Raw genomic sequence first — 18,433 nt, forward strand, 5'->3', positions numbered from 1 at the left:
ACTGAATTTGGGGAATAGCTAGTAGGTCATCTTGATTAGAAGGTGAGAGAATTTAAAAGGAAAACTATGAAATGATTCTGTTAAGGTAATTTGCTTGCATCTTATGAATATCAATCATTCAACAAATATTTATTTTCATAGTACTATAGTGAACAGAGAGCTGGCTTTGAGTCCAGGAAAATCTGAATCTTAAGTTTTTCCTCCTTGCCCTCCTGATCAAGACATTTATCCTCTCAGTGCTCTGGACTATAAATTGCTGAGAAAATGTCACCCTGCACTGGTGAAAGTAGTTTCCTTATCTGGGAATTCCCTATCCCAGTGAAATCATCAATTCAATCGCTATCCCTATCCTTATATGCCAGAGATAGCACCTGGTGATGGGGATAAAAAGACAAAGTAAATGAACCAATTTCTCCTTTCATGGAGCTTGCATTCTATCACAGGGGACAATATATACATATACTATATCAGGGCAGCATAATCTTAGTATTGCCAAAATTAGGGTCATGAAAGTCTGCTAATTCAGCCAGAAATCCCAAATAGCATTTTTCTTCTCCAAGTTCCCTATGGCTATTGCTCTGACAATGGACTTATGGTAGCCTAACTTGGACCACTTATCACCTCCCATCTAAAGGGAAGGAGAAAGCAAAAGTCATGGGAAAGAAGAAAGAGCACTGGGAGTTCCAGTCTCTGTTATATCTCTATCTCCAGCTTGCTACACTAGAGACAGGAAATTCTTTTGTTGGGTGAGATCCAGGAATCTGGATCCTGGATCCATCTGGGTTGGACTGAGTTATCTCACTCCCAAAAGGGGAGTTCCTTCTTTCCCACTAAAGAGAGGTATATATTCTCCTTTGTATATCTTCTCTGGCTTGTTTTTCCAGGAAGTGAATTCTCTTAATATTGTTTTACTTTATGATTTATTTTGACATTCATTAAAAAATTTCAAGTTCTGAATTCTCTCCCTCCCTATAATATCAATTATACTTGTGAAATCATGAAAAACATATTTACATATTAGCCATGTTGCAAGAAAAATAAAATGAAAAAATAATACTTCAATATGTTCTCCATGCTACTTCCCCCCTTTTATTCTTCTTTTTCTTTCTTTACCCTGTCCCTCCCAAAAAGTTTTATTGCTGACCACTGTCTCCCTTCTATGAGTTCTCTTTTTACTTCCCACCCCTACAATCCCTTTCTCTTACTCCCATCTCCTCCTCCTTTCCTGTTGGGTTAAATAGATTTCAACACCCAATTGAGTGTGTGTTATTCCTAATTTGAACCAAATCCATTGAGAGTAAGGTTCAAGCATTTCCTGCTACCTTTCTCTATTTCCTTCTCTATTGTAAAAGCTCTTCCATATGCACCTTTTTCATACATGATAATTTTCCTGTGACCATAGTAACTTTTCAGGTGTTTTTTTTGTTTGTTTGTTTTTTTGTTTTGTTTTGTTATTGTTGTTTGCTCATTCTCCCAGCCTATTTCTTGACTTTACATTAAAATTGGATTTTATTACCAGGATGGAAGGAGCACTGTCCCAAACTTTAGGTTTTTTTTAATACTGATATTTTCAGAACTAATTATGGGGATTTGCTTTTGGTGCTTCCAAGGGGATATGATCCACAGACAGTTGTGGTCACTGCTTTCCTGTATTCTGCTCTGGTCTTTACCTAGAAAGGGATCTTGCTTCCCTATAACCATAAGGGTTAGCATTCCTCTTGGTCCTGGAACTATGACCAGGGCCCCTATTCTCTTGCAGCCACTTGCCCTAGTGCTCCTTTGTGCCTAGAACTGTAGTCAAGTCCCCGATTCTCTGAAACTACAATTACTAATGCTCCCCTTGGCCCTGGAATTGTGATCCAGAACTACATATACAAAGGAGTCCTGTACCCAGTGCCAGCAAAGGATCTCCTGTTATTTCTGTCCAGTTGTCTAAGTCCAAACATCTCTGGACTGACAGCTCCTGAAACTGCTATCACCACTGTTGCAACTGCCTTCAAGAACCATTACTGGTATTGCTGCAGTTTATGCTATACCTCCAATTGATTCTATCCCAGTTTTCCAGCCTTCTCCTGCTGACCTTTAGGTTGTTTGGTGCTGAAAAAAGTCTTTTGTTGTCTCCACCACTCCAGAATTCAATTTGAGGCATTATTTGGAAGGAAATGTTAGGAGTTCAACTGAGTTGTACCTGTACCCTGACAACTTGGCTCCTCCCCTTCCCCTAATTTCTGTTTTGATTTGATTTGGATAAATGGGTTTCTTTGTTATATATTCATGTGGAACTGGCATTCAGTGGGGAAGAGGAAAAAAACCTTGGATACAATGACTGAGGTCTTCCTTCCCCCCTCCAAATGACAAAGCAATTAGAAGTTAGATCAAACCCAATCATATCCCCTAGTTGAATAATATTTAAGGAAACAAATGGATACATTTCTAGCCTCTCTCTCTGAGGAGAGCAGACTGACTTCAAGCCCCAACTTTCGGTTTTCCCTCTGGACAGAAATGAAAATCTTTCTTGGGGAAAAGGGACTAGAAATAATGTATTTTGCCTCCCTTTGAGACACATATTGATGAGAGTAAAACTTGGCTTGATCTGAGTTAGCCCTGTAAAATTGTGTAAAATCACCAACAAAATGTCTCCTTTGATCTACAAACCCAAATTGTCTTGCATCCTCTGGAGCAAAATAAGCTTTCTTGCAGGAAGTCAGGACCCCCAGCAAGATTTCACATCCACTAGAGACTTCTCTTAGACTTATGCATAAAATGGGTCTTCAGAAAATGATCCTTTGAAGATCTCTCTCTTAAGAATGATATGCCCTGCAAGAGAATCCCTCTTGGTGTCTCTTTAACAATACAGCTTTTTACCAAAGCCCAAAATTCCTTTGCAGGAACTCAGGCCTTAGACAGCTGAACTTACTACCCATTCCCATCTAACCTCTTCTTCAGTACCCTCAGCCATCATCAATATGAGCCCTCTTCTCATGTAGTACCCAGTCTTACTATACTTCTAATTCAGAGATCCTATGATTCCATGAAGAATATACTTTCTTCTCCCCCATTTATCTGGACTGATTCAGAGGGGAGGGGATTTTGTGTCACAGTCATAGCAAAACTTCATTTCAGTTGTTTCCTGGTAGTAGTATGGGATAGAGGATGGATAACTGAAAAACTGAAGCAGTGAGCAAGGTAGACTGTTCCAAAAGAATGAATACACCAAAGAAAATCTGTCAAGACTCTGAAGTATGTCAAATTGTAAGGGATAAATTTGGATCACAGCATTTTTCTTGGATTGATGTAATATCTTTTAATTGATTTCCCTGCCTCAAATCTCTTCATACATTTTTCATACATCAGTGATCCTAAGGAACATATGTGATCATGTTTCTCTTCTATTCAGTTAACTCTAGTTGCTCCATATTACCTCTAGGCTCAAATTAAAATCCCTCTGTTTGTCTTTTAAAGCTTTTCATAACCTACCTTTCCAGAAATTATACATTATTCCCTTTCATATGCTTTTCAAACAAGACAAGCTGGCCTTCTTCCACCCCCATTTCCATGATCTTGCACACTGTAAGTACAAAGGAGGAGGAGGAGGTACAGGGATGGGAAGAGGGATAACTCAGGCATAAGCTAACCTGGACACTATGTAAATGAATCAGCAGGACAATGAATGTAAATACACTAAGATGAAAAGCAACTTTTTTTTTTGACAGCTCTATTTTACTGAATTCAATTACAGTGGATTCCAAAAAATAGAATATAAACATTTGTATCCATGTTAGAAGTTATTAGGATTAAAACTCATATAAAACTATTTGAAATGAGGTGTTTTACCCTTTCATTTCAATGTTTTTTTTTAATAGCATTTTATTTTTTAAAACACATATAAAGACAATTTTTAATAAATCATTTTTTGTAAGACTAAGAGCAGTTAAATTAAGAAAAAAAAATGTGTCTAATATTCCACTATTGACCAATGATTCATTAAGTAGATATGGCTAAGACAGAGCCATAAATAGTAAAAACAAACAAACAAATAAATGAATGAATAAAGGGAGAAGAAAGAGATTTTAAACTGTGATAAATATTTATGATCTTGAAAGATAGTCTCTTTCTAATTGATGCAACTCTCCCAGCTTGGGAAAACAAAACAAACAACAACAATAAAAAGCAAGTAAACCAAAACATATAACTTTTTCTAAACAGAGAAAGAAAAAGTGAATCCAGTCTGTCCTATGAACAACTACTATAATCTAGCTGAATGAAGCCTTTACCTCAGTTACCTCCTTTTCCTATCATCCTTCTCACACAACTTTAAAAAGAAAAACACATCTACCTAGGGATAAAACTAGAAAGCAGGCCACATTCAAAAGGAGGTTCTGGGAAACAGTAACTCACAAAAGAGTGGGGCCCAGAAAGGAGTAACTAGCTCTCCCCTACCTATCAGTCAAGCATCTTATATCCCATACATTTGCTAGAAGTATATATTACTGATACTACTAAGGATCTATTTGCCTCAGGCGGTTTTGACCCATTGCTCCATCATTGGCAAATTCCTCTCTTCTTTCATGATTTTTCAAAGATCTCTGGATCATCAATTGTATATGCTTCTAACACATATCTTCAGTTTATTAATTTTGTTAGTAAACTCTGTTAGCATTATTTTTAACACTTGTATATATTTCTCTCCCTATAAAGTATAAACTCCTCAAAAGGAGGGACCATTATATTTTTGAAAATAGATTTTCTTGATTCCAAGCCCAATATTGCCATTTTATTGCACAATCTATAGTGTAGATATTATTATCCTAAACAAATATTAGATATTTGACAAATAAGGAGACTGACACACAGAAAGGTTAAATGACTTTGTCTAAAGTCAAACAACTAACTAATATCATGATTCCCAGTTGAATTTATCTTTGAATTTATCAACATTACTTTCATAAGGACAGTCAGGTGATACAGTAAATAGAATGTGGAGCCTGAAGTCAGAAAGATCTTCCTAAATTCAAATCTGACTTCAGATACTTAACAGCTTCCTGGGCAAGTCATTTCACCCTATTTGTCTCAGCTTCCTCATTTGTAAAATAACCTGGAGTCTGAAATGGCAAATCATTTTAGTATCTTTGCCAAGAAAACTCCAAATGGAGTCACTGAAAAGGATTGAACAACATTTTCTATCTTTCTGAATCCTTACCTTAACAATGTAGCGACCATACTGTGGTCTCTTGGAATTGATGATGATCCCTATAGTGCAAGGGATAAGTGTCAAAGCCATTGAGATGGCAATTTGCCCATAAGGCACCTTGTCCTTGAGATCCCCTTCATAGATTCCCTTGGAGTAGATAAACAGGAGGAAAGGCATCATGCCCAAGGCAAAGAAAGTGGAGCAGGTGGTCATCAAAATGCTGGAATAGTGAAGAAGAAAGACAATTGAAATCAAACTCTGGGACAAGTTTGACTACAATAGCACCTTAGCCTGAAAAATCAAGTAGCTATGGAGAAAAAGGGTATTTAGAGAATCTTTTGATCCAGGGAAGTTCAGTTTATTAGTGACATAAAGAGTATAAGAACTCCAGTTTCTAATTAAAGGAATTGACCAGGGCCATAATACAAAAAAGCCAACTAGCTTAATGGTCAAAAGATCCAGATTTGCTTCCCATCTCTACTTCTGTATGATCTGGAATAAGTTTCTTAATAACGCTAGGGCTTGGTTTTCTAATCTATGAAATAGATGAGATGTTCCCTGAAGTCTCTTCCAGAACAAATTCTATTGTCCCCTTTTGGACCTTGGGGAATGTTATATAATCAAAAGCAAAATCATGCTTTGAATAATTCTATTTTCTCCTCTGGAAAATTCTCAGGAACATCATAGCCAGTTTCCAGACCTCCCAGATCAAGGAGAAAGTACTTCAAAGCAACCAAAAGAAACAATTCAAATATTGTGGTACTACATTCAAGATTACATAGGATTTGGTTCCTTCCACATTAAAGAACTGTAGAGCTTAGAATATGATATTCCAGAAGGTAAAGGAATTAGTATTACAAACAAGAACCACCATTCCAACCAAACTGAATATAGTACATCAGGGGAAAAAATGGATATTTAATGAAATAAAGAACTTTCAAGCATTTCTAAATTTAAAAAATTGATCTTCAAATGCAAGACTCAAAAGAAATATAAAAAGGTAAAAAAGAAAGAAAAAACATAAGAAATTCAATATTTATATTTTTACACAGGAAGGTAATATTTGTAACTGAAGAACTTTATTGCTATAAGGACAGTTTAAAAGAAGCATATGTAGACAGAGAACACAGAGATAAGATGACTTTGATGGGATAACTCTTCCCAATAAAGGGGTAAAGAAGGAGGGGGGAGATTGAAAGGAGTAAATTATCTTACATAAAAGAGGTATGAAAGAACTATTATAATGGAGATGAAGAGGAGAGTGAGTGATAGTAGGCAATGCTTAAACCTTTTGAATCAGAATTGATTCAAAAAGGGAATTACATACCACTCAGTTCTATACAGAAATCTATTTTACCTATAAGGAAGTAAAAAGGGATGAACATGAGAAAGATAGGGTGGGATCTGATAGAAGAAAGGACAGATTGGGGGCAGTGGTGATAAGAAGTAAAACAGTTGTGATGAAGGATAGTTTCAGGGTAAGAGGCAGAGGATATACAAAGGAAAAATAGCAAGGAGGGAACTACATAATTATTGTAACTATAAATGTGAAAAGGATTAATTCACTCATTAAACAGAAGCAGAGAGAAGAATGGATTAAAAAACAGAATTTTTTTTAATTAAACTTTTTATTTTCAAAATATATGTATGAATAATTTTCAGCATTCACCCTTGCAAAATCTTGTGCTACAAATTTTTTCCCTTCCTTTTTCCCCCTTCCCTAGACAGCAAATAATACAATATATGTTAAACATGTGTAATTCTTCTATACATATTTCCACAAATATGTTGTACAAGAAAAATCAGACCAAAAAGGGAAAAAATGACAAAGAAAATAAAATGCAAGCAAACAACAACAAAAGAAGTGAAAATACTATGTTGTGATCTATACTCAGTTCCCACAGTCCTTTCTCTGGGTAGAGATGGCTCTCTTCATCACAAGACCATTGGAAATGGCATGAATCATCTTATTGTTGAAGAGAGCCATGTCCATCAGAATTGATCATCATATATTTTGCTATTGCCATATATAATGATCTCCAAGTTCTGCTCATTTTGATGGGGGGATCCCTGAAACTGTACTCTCTGACTTTGCTCCCCAAAGCCATGGGGTAAACTCTGAGAAACTTTGATAGAGACCCACCCTTTCGGACAGTTAAGTGGTTTCATTAAGATTAGCCCAGGACCACTCCCTACTTAGCTCAAACTTAAGTGGTTTCATTTAGCTGGAGATCTGGATCTGATATTTCTATTGAGTAACCCTCTATTGAGCTAAAAATTAGTCCAGAACCACTCCTAGTAGCTGGAACTTAAGTGGTCTCATTCAACTGGAAATCAAGGCCCAGGAACATAGACAACATTGAAGAAATCTCATTCAATTGAAACTTCAGTCTCAGATTTCCTATTTAAAAAATGCACTTTTAAACTCATAACTTGCAGAGGTCTGAAGTAGGAATTATGCCGTGCCAAGGGACTTCTCCCCTTTTCACAGCTGCCTACCAGGACTTCTGCCCCACTGTGAAGACACTCTCTTCTCAACAATAACCCCTTTTATTTCTCTGCCAGGATTTCTCTGCTAGGACCTTTATTTCTCTTCCAGGACCTTGCCACTGAGGAAGTCGGTTTTTCTAGCAAAGCTAGCTTCTGCAGTGCCAACAATACAACTTCTTTTTTTGCCATTAATATTTCGGGTTCATGAATTCTTTCATATTGAACCTGCACCAACTAGAAGGGGATTCTTACACCTCAACTCTCTGCATTGCCACTAACTGCATCAATTTCACTTAGCATCAGTTCAGGTAAGTCTCTCCAGATATCTCCAGGTATCTCTAAAATCATCCTGTTGGTTGTTTCTTATAGAACAATAATATCCCATAACATTCATATACCATAACTTATTCAGCCATTCTCCAACTGATGGGCATGCACTGTTTCCAGTTTCTTGTCACCACAAAAAGGGCTTCCACAAAACTTTTTTTGGCACATGTGGGTCCCTTTCCCTCCTTTAAGATCTCTTTGGGATATAGACCCAGTAGAGACACTGCTGGATCAAAGGGCATTGTTAAGGACCATGACTATGTGAAGGGCAGGTCAATTCTCTGAGAGCCTCCACAGCAGTGAATTTGAAAGAGTTGTAAAGCAGCCTTTACTTACATAGATGTTCCTTGTAGATTAGGAATGAAATAAATTGGAGGCAAGAGGGAAAAGGAGAAAGGTCAGAGAATGCAACTGCCTCCCAGTCTCCTTGTATCATCTTCATCCTCTCACATGGAGAGAACCATTCTACAGGTCTGAGTTAGATCTCCAGCAGCCACTGGCAGGTGGCTCCCATATCACAACATATGGCACCCAAACAGGGACATAAGAAACATAAGAAATAAAGAAGCAACAACACTTGAGAGCTGTTCATGAATAGGATACTCCCAAGAGTTCCTTTGGTAACCCGTGGGGAAGGAAAGGGAGAAGAGACCCAGTAAGACTTTTTTAGTCAGGGTAATTAAATGGTTTGACACATCAATGGGCCCAGCCAGGAGACTGATGAGAGACTTATGAAAAATGTCTGTTCTGACTATAGTCCTCTTCTCTATTTGAAAGTTTGCCTCCATGACATTTCACAAGCTTCAGCACCTGCTTTAGTGCTGTTTGCACCCCTTAATATGCAGACTCAGATATCTTAGCATGTGGACTTAGATAACAGAAATTTACTGACCGTGCTATGGGGGAAAAATAACTATACTCCTATAAAACAAAAAATGGGGAATTATTAAGGACCATGCCTAAGTGAAGGGGCAGGTCAATTCTCTGAGAGCCTCCACATCTGTGAATCATAATACTTGAAGGAGTTGCAAAGCAGCCTTTATTAATGACATGTTCCTTGTGGATTAGGGATGAAATAAACTGAAGCAAAGAGAAGAGAGGAAAGAGGTCAGAGAATGTAACTGCCTCCCAGTCTCCTTGTATCATCATCATCCTCTCACATGAAGAGAATCATTCTAAAGGTCTGAGTTAGATCATCAGCAGCCACTGACAGATGGCTCCTGTATGGCAACAGGGCATGCACACTTTGATAGCCCTTTGGGCATAGTTCCAAATTGCTCTCCAGAAAGGTTGGATCAGCAAAAACCAGAATCTTACAATAGGTCATTTACAAGAAACACATTCGAATGAGATTATAAATAAATTAGAAGAACAGAGGATAGTCTACCTCTCAGACCTGTGGAAGCATAAGGAATTTATGACCAAAGAAGAACTAGAGATCATTATTGATCACAAAATAGAAAATTTTGATTATATCCAATTGAAAAGTTTTTGTACAAACAAAACTAATGAAGACAAAATTAGAAGGGAAGCAATAAACTGGGGAAATATTTTTACAGTCAAAGGTTCTGATAAAGACCTCATTTCCAAAATATAGAGAGAATTGACTCTAATTTATAAGAAATCAAGCCATTCTCCAATTGATAAATGGTCAGAGGATATGAACAGACAATTCTCAGATGAAGAAATTGAAACTATTTCTAGCCATATGAAAAGATGCTCCAAGTCATTATTAATCAGAGAAATGCAAATTAAGACAACTTACACTACACACCTGTCAGATTGGCTAGAATGACAGGGAAAGATAATGCACAAAGTTGGAGGGGATGTGGGAAAACTGGGACATTGATACATTGTTGGTGGAATTGTGAACACATCCAGCCATTTTGGAGAGCAATTTGGAACTATGCTCAAAAAGTTATCAAACTGTGCATACACTTTGATCCCGCAGTCTTTCTACTGGGCTTATATCCGAAAGAGATCTTAAAGAAGGAAAAGAGACATGTATATGCAAGAATGTTTGTGGCAGCCCTCTTGAGTGGATGCCCATCAATTGGAGAATGGCTGAATATGATTTCAGAAAGGCCTGGATACGTGAACTGATGCTGAGTGAAATGAGCAGCACCAGGAGATCATTATATACTTCAACAACAATACTATATGATGATCAATTCTGATGGATTTGGCTCTCTTCAACAATGAGGTGAACCAAATCAGTTCTAATAGAGCAGCAATGAATTGAACCAGTTACACCCAGCAAAAGAACTCTGAGGAAATGAGTATGAACCACTACATAGAATTCCCAATCCTTCTATTTATGTCCACCTGCATTTTTTTTATTTCCTTCACAGTTAATTGTACACTATTTCAAAGTCTGATTCTTTTTTTTTAATATTTTATTTTATTTTATTTAATAATTACTTTATATTGACAGAATCCATGCCAGCGTAATTTTTTTACAACATTATCCCTTGCACTCGTTTCTGTTCCGATTTTTTCCCCTCCCTCCCTTCACCCCATCCCCTAGATGGCAAGCAACCTTATATATGTTAGATATGTTGCAGTATATCCTAGATACAATATATGTTTGCAGAACTGAACAGTTCTCTTGTTGCACAGAGAGAATTGGATTCAGAAGGTAAAAATAACCCGGGAAGAAAAACAAAAATGCAGATAGTTCACATTCGTTTCCCAGTGTTCTTTCTTTGGGTGTAAAGTCTGATTCTTTTTGCTGTATGGACATGTATACATATATTGTATTTAACATATACTTTAACATATATAACATGTATTGGTCAACCTGCCATTTGAGGTAGGGGGTGGGGGGAAGGAGGGGAAAAATTGTAACAAAAGGTTTTGCAATTGTCTGCTGAAAAAATATCCATGCATATATCTTGTAAATAAATAAATATACATATATATGTATATATGTATGTATGTATGTATATATATATATATATATATATATATAAAGAAACACATTTGAAGCAGAAAGACATATACAAAGGTAAGGTTCTAGAGCAGAATATGTTATTCTGTAATTGGAGCAAAAGAAGCAGAGGCTGTAATTGTGATCTCAAAGCAAAAGTAAAATCAGATCTAATTAAAAAAGAATTAAGGAAGAAACTCTATCTTGCTGAAAGGTACTATAGACAGGGCAGCTAGGTGGTGCAGTGGATAGAGCAACAACCCTAAAGTCAGGAGGATCTGAGTTCAAATCTAGTCTCAGACACTTAATACGTCCTAGCTGTGTGACTGTGGGCAAGTCACTTAACCCCAATTGCCTCAGAAAAAAAAAAAGAAAAGAAAAGAAAGGTACCATAGACAACAAAGTAATATCAAGACTAAACAAGTATAAACCAAATGGAATAGCATCTAAATTTTTGAAGAAGCTCAATGAGTTACAGAAAGAAATAAACAATAAAGCTATGTTCTCAGAACCAAATAAATCTAATAACAATAACAAACAAACAAAAGTAGTTAAGAAGGTGAATAAAATTGTGGAAAAGTTAGAGCTCTGGGGAAAATTAAATAGGAATAGAAAAGGTACAAGGGACCTATACAAAAAAAAGCTGATCATGTATTAAGAGTATAAAAGTAAATGCATCTTTTCCAGATCATAATGCAATAAAAATTACATTCAATAATGAGCAATAAAAAGATAGATGAAAAATTAATAGAAAGCTAAATAATCCATTTCTAAAAATAAGTGGGTCAAAGAACAAATCATGGAAACAATAATTTCAATAAAGAAAAAGAAAATAATAAGATAATATGCCAGAATTTATGGGATACAAAGCAATATTTAGGAGAAAATGATTTTTCTAGTTGCTTTGATCATTAAAGTAGAGAAGGACAAATGAATAAATTGAGCATGCAGCTAAAAAAAAAAAAAAAAAAAAAAAACAGAAAAAGAGCAAACTAAAAAGCTCCACTTAAATACCAAATTGGAAATCTTGAAAATCAAAGAATACATGAATAAAAATGAAAGAAAACCATTGAACTGATTAAAAAAAAAATAGAAGCTACTTTTATGAAAAAAACAAAACCAAAACCAAGAACAATAAAATAGATAAACCATTGGTTAACTTTATTTTAAAAAGGAAAGAAGAAAATGAAATTACTAGTATCAAAACTGAAAGTGATGAATTCACTACCAATGAAGAGAAAATTAAAAGTTACAAGGAGCTATTTTGCTAATAAATTTAATAATCTAAATGAAATGGAAGAATATCTAAAATATGTAAATTATCCAGATTAATAAAAGAAGAAATAAAATGTTCAAATAATCCAATATTACAGAAAAATTGAACAAGCCATCAACAAAATTCTTAAGAAAAAAATTCCTCAAGCCAGATGGATTTAGAAGCAAATTATACAAAAATTTAAAGAGCAGTCAATTCCAATATTATTTAAACTATTTGGGAAAAAAAAGGTAAAAGAAGAATCCTACAAAATTCTTTTTATGAAACAAATATGAAAGTGATACCTAAGCGAGGAAAAACTAAAACAGAAAAAGAAAATTACAGACCAATTTCCCTAAAGAATATTGATGCAAAAATTTTAAATAAAATACTAGCAAGGAAATTACCGTAATATATCGCAAGGATCATACACTTTAATTAGGTGGGATTTATATGAGGAATGCAGGACTCATTCAATATTAGGAAGACAAGGTATAACTGACTACATCAATAAAAACAATGGAAATTATATGATGAATATAGATAGACACAAAAAAAGCCTTTGAGAAAATACAATACCAATTCCTATTTAAAAAAAAAAAATCACATTAGCAAGCATAGGAATAAATGGCACTTACCCTAAATGATAAGTAATATTTATCTAAAATCATCATTAAGTTTTATCTGTAATGGGTATAATGGAGATAAATTAGAAGCCTTCTCAGTGGTAAAGCAAAGATGCCCATTATCACTATTATTCAATATTGTACTAAAAATATTTAGCAATAAAATAAGAAATAGAAATTGAAGGAATTGGAATAGATAATGAAGAAACAAAAATATCACTGTTTGCAGATGATATAATGGTATACTTAGGGAAACTTAAAGAATCAACTAAAAAACTAAAGAAATTCCATTTAAAATAACTGTAGACAATATAAAATGCTTGGGTTTCTAACTGCTGAAACAAATACAGCAACTTTACAAATGCAATTAGAAAACACCTTTCACAGAAATAAAGTCAGATCTAAACAATTAGAAAAATCAAACATAAATTATATATATATATAATATTTGTTCATTGCCATAACAAACTATCAAAATTATTTTACAGATCCAGAGAAAATAATAACAAAATTCATCTGAAAGAACAAAAGATCAAGGATATCAAGGGAATCACTGAAGAAAAATGTGAAGGAAAATAGTCTAGCCATACCAGATCTCAAATTGCATTATAAGATGGTAATTGTCACAATCTGGTACCAACTATGAAATGGAGTGGTAGATCAGTAGAATAGATTAGGTACCCAAAACACAGTAGTAAATGACCATAGTAATCTACTGTTTGAAAGACTCCAATTTCCGGTATAAGAACCCACTGTTTTGAGCAAAACCAAAAGAACATTGTACACAGTAACAGGAAGAGTATGTAATAATCAGATGTAATGGACTTGGCTCTTTTCAACAATGAAGTGATTCAAGCCAATAGACTTTTTAAAAAATATTTTATTTTATTTTATTTAATAATAACTTTATATTGACAGAATCCATTCCAGGGTAATTTTTTTACAACATTATCCCTTGCACTCGCTTCTGTTCCGATTTTTCCCCCTCCCTCCCTCCACCTCCTCCCCTAGATGGTAAGCAGTCCTATATATGTTAGATATGTCGCAGTAAATCCTAGATACAATATATGTTTGCAGAACTGAACAGTTCTCTTGTTGCACAGGGAGAATTGGATTCAGAAGATAAAGATAACCCGGGAAGAAAAACAAAAATGCAAATAGTTCATATTTGTTTCCCAGTGTTCTTTCTTTGGGTGTAGCTGCTTCTGTCCATCATTTATCAGTTGAAACTCAGTTAGGTCTCTTTGTCAAAGAAATCCACTTCCATCAGAATACATCCTCATACAATATTGTTGTCGAAGTGTATAATGATCTCCTGGTTCTGCTCATTTCACTTAGCATCAGTTCAAGTAAGTCTCGCCAGTCCTCTCTGTATTCATCCTGCTGGTCATTTCTTACAGAACAATAATATTCCATAACATTCATATACCACAATTTACCCAACCATTCTCCAATTGATGGGCATCCCTTCAATTTCCAGTTTCTAGCCACTACAAACAGGGCTGCCACAAACATTTTGGCACATACAGGTCCCTTTCCTTTCTTTAGTATTTCTTTGGGGTATAAGCCCCTTAGTAATACTGTTGGATCAAAGGGTATGCACAGTTTGATAACTTTTTGGGCATAATTCCAGATTGCTCTCCAGAATGGTTGGATTCGTTCACAACTCCACCAACAATGCATCAGTGTCCCAGTTTCCCACATCCCCTCCAACATTCATCATTATTTTTTCCTGTCATCTTAGCCAATCTGACAGGTGTGTAGTGGTATCTCAGAGTTGTCTTAATTTGCATTTCTCTGATCAATAGTGATTTGGAACACTTTCATATGAGTGGTAATAGTTTCAATTTCATCATCTGAAAATTGTCTGTTCATATCCTTTGATGATTTATCAATTGGAGAAAAGCCAATAGACTTTTAATGGAAACTGCCATCCACATCCAGAGAGGGAACTTTGGAGACTGAATGTAGATCAAAGCATAGTATTTTCACTTCTATGTGTGTGTGAGTTATTTATTTGCTGGGCTTTTTTTCTTTCTCATGTTTTTTTTCCCTTTTGATATGATTTTTGTTTGCACTGCATGACAAACAAGAAATATGTTTAGAAGAATTGCACATGTTTAATCAATATCAGATTGCTTGCTGTCTTGGGGAAAGGATAGGAGAGAGAGAAGGAGAAAAATTTGGAACACAAGGTTTTACAAAGGCGAATGTTGAAAACTATCTTTGCATATATTTGGAAAAATAAAATATTATCAAAACTAAAAAATATATATAATAAAGACAACTAACAATTGCTTGGCAAAAACAAACAAAAGAACCCCACTATTTAATAAAAACTGCTGGGAAAACTAGAAAATAGTATGCAGAAATTAGGATACTATATACCAAGATGAAGTCAAAATGGCTAGATGGTTTGCACATAAAGGGTGATATTATAAGCAAATTAGGATCTGTCAAATCTATGGATAAGGAAAGAATTTAGGATAAAATGAAATACAGAGTATTAAAAAATAAAAAATAGATAATTTTGGTTATGTAAAATTTAAAAGTTTTTGAAGAAACAAAATCAATGCATCAAAAATTAAAAGGAAAAGTCAGAACAGAAGTGAATGCAAGGGATAATGTTGTAAAAAATTACCCAGGCATGGGTTCTGTCAATAAAAAGTTATAATTATTAAAAAAAAAATTAAAAGGAAAGCAGAAAGTGTTGGAAATTTTAATAGCAAGTATCTTTGATAAAGTTCCTCTTCCCTCCCTCCCTCCACCTCTCTCTTCATATCTTGTTGTACAAAGTAACTAATATAGAAATGTTTTATATGATTGTACATATATAATATATATATTGAATTGTTTATCATATCAGGGAGGGAAGAAGGGGAAGAAGGGAGAAACAAACTTTGGAACTCAAAATTTTTTTAATGTTAAAAAACGTTTTAACATGTAATTGGGGTGAAACTAAAATATTATTAATTTTTTCCTCTGAGGCAATTGGGGTTAAGTGACTTGCCCAGGATCACACAGCTAGGAGGTATTAAGTGTCTGCGGTCAGATTTGAATTCAGGTCCTCCTAACTTCAGGGCCAGCCTCTATTCACTGTGGCACCTAACTGTCCCAATATTATAATTTTTAATAAAGAAATTACATAGAGAGTAATTACAGGCAGTTAGGTAGCATTACAAATATAAATAACACTAGACCTGGAATCATGAAGATTTGAGGTCAAATCTGGCCTCAGACACTTATTAGCTATGTGACTCTGGGCAAGTTACTCAGCTTTGTTTGCTTCAGTTTCTTCATCTGTAAGATAAACTGGGGAAAGAATAGCAAACCATTACAGTATCTTTGCCAAGAAAACCCAAATGAGGTCACAAAGGGTCAGATATGACTAAACAACTGAACAACAACAGAATAAATATAAAAGTAATAATATAAAACAATTGAGAGCACCAGAAAAGGCTTCCTGTAGAAAATCATAAGTGAAACAAACCTTTTGCAAAATTTAAACATTATATAAACATCAACTATTATTATTGGTTAGTTTCTTCATCTATAAAAGGGGAGGGTTGTACTAGCTAATTTCTAAGGTTCTTTCTGGTTGTATTAAGTTATGATTCTAATTAATAACATGAATCAACATAACAAATGGGAACTTTTACATGTTGAAAAACACTATGAACTATTTTGTGATTGAGTTAAAAGACAAATCACATTCTAAGCAATAGAACTGCCTTCTCTATGAAATTTTCTCAGACTCTTCTAGGTCACAATAATCACTACCTTTAAGGGGAAAAAAAATTTCTTGATGGACTTCCACTTAAAGTGGTGAAATAAAAAGTCCTCCTACCACATAAACCTCAGAAAATAACTGAAAAGGATTCCAAGAAGACTAGTAATGAAATAAATAAGAAATAAAGAGGAAGCATAGAACGGCATAAAATATAACCAGAAATTTGTGCAGAATCACAGACAAGATGCACCAGGAAAGTCAGCCTGGTTTCAATTATCATGTATGATACTTCTGCCACCCTGAAGCCCAGCCCTGTAATGCTGTGTGCCATTGACTCTTCTTTATGCTCTTCTTCACTGAATTGATGTTTTAACTTGTTCCCAAATCAAGACTTTTTAGTTTGTTGCATTCTCATGTCTATCCTGGTCTGTATTATTTCTCTGGGAAGAGTCCTGTGAAACTGCACGTGGAAGAAGATCCAACTCTTCATATGTTGAGATACCTCTCTGAGCCAGAGTGGTTTATAAGGAAGATACCCTTCACTTTGGGAGAGATGAATGAGAACCTTTTGAATGTAAATCTTTTGAATGATAGAGTGGAGATCTCCCCAGAAGTATAGACAAATATGGCAAGTGACTTCCACAACACCCTTGATTCTCCCTGCCTCTAACCCTTAAGAATGCTAACCCTCTTGATGAGATTGTTTTATTTATCCTTGGGGAAGGTAAGATCCTTTCTTGATCCAAGCTGAAGAGTTCGTTTACACTTATGTATTCATTTGTCTATTCTAATCGACAATTTCTCTGATTTCTATTTACTGATTTTTTTAAATAACCAGTGTCTGGAAGGAGGAAATTAAGCTGTTTAAAGCAAGCTAAGTATTACAAAGATCAGGTAAAGTGCTTTTTCTTCTGGGCCCCTCTTTGTATCCTTAGAATATGCAGACATGTGTGTGTGCGTGTGTGTGTGTGTGTGTGTTTATGTGTGTGTGTGTGTGTGTGTGTGTGTGTTTGTGTGTGTGTGTGTGCAGATACAGGTAATTGTTTGTTTTTGATTTTCAGAGGACCAATAATATGTCTTGACTTGCTACTGAGTTGGATTTAAATGAAGCAGAGTTGCACAAAATCATCAGTCCAGTAGCAAGACAAAAAGTCAGAATGACTGGCCCAGAAAACAAGGGATGATCTTGGTGTCTTCTCCCACTTCCACTATCTTTATGGCCACTGGAATAAATTGTTCTCATCTACCTATTCTGAGGGAGAAAGTCTTCACATTCTTGGGTGGACATCCCCCTAATTCACAGAATGGTTTTGAGGCCTGTTGGTTACCTTCAACATGGTTTAGCCCCATCTGCTGTGTGAGCCATGTACATGCAAAAGCTTCTTAGAGTCACAAGTGAGAGGTTTGTATCAGGGGGATATAAAAGGTGGATTAGCAGTCCTGAAAAAACATTGGCAAGCCCTCCCCCCAGAACACTCCAAAGACTGCACAAATGTGTGTGTGTGTGTGTGTGTGTGTGTGTGTGTGTGTGTGTGTGTGTAAAATATATGGTAAATAAGATTCTAGCCTGACACCACTCATGGAGAAGAGAGTAAAGGAGAAATCATCAAACCACACTGGTCCAGGATCCTACCTGTCCCTTCCCAATAAGCTACTAATGCTATTGGCAAGCTTCTACTCTCTGAAAAGATTTTTAAAAAGGTGCAGTCTTTCTTGGAAACTAGATCCAAAACCAGATATTTGTGTTACACATAGACAAAACATGTCTTATATTAAAAGGCTCAATCATATAATTCTACATATAGAAACTAGCAAACCTAGGAAAAGAGTTGTACAAGAAAGCCAGGTTGATCTTCAGGATAAGACCAATAACTACAGGTCACCA

The 18,433-nt window shown here is 35.3% G+C and overlaps 1 protein-coding gene across 1 annotated transcript in view; it reads right to left on the reverse strand.

Moving 5' to 3' along the window:
* The window catches only part of SLC10A1 (solute carrier family 10 member 1), a 57,313-nt gene that overhangs the window by 27,990 nt on the left and 10,890 nt on the right, over positions 1–18,433 (reverse strand). Inside the window, exon 2 of the mRNA XM_051977903.1 lies at positions 5,201–5,411. Within this exon, the coding sequence (XP_051833863.1) occupies positions 5,201–5,411 (211 nt within the window). The remainder of the gene's footprint in view (positions 1–5,200; positions 5,412–18,433) is intronic.

Source organism: Antechinus flavipes, chromosome 2 (genome assembly GCF_016432865.1).
Source record: "Antechinus flavipes isolate AdamAnt ecotype Samford, QLD, Australia chromosome 2, AdamAnt_v2, whole genome shotgun sequence".
Classification (NCBI taxonomy): Eukaryota; Metazoa; Chordata; class Mammalia; order Dasyuromorphia; family Dasyuridae; genus Antechinus; species Antechinus flavipes.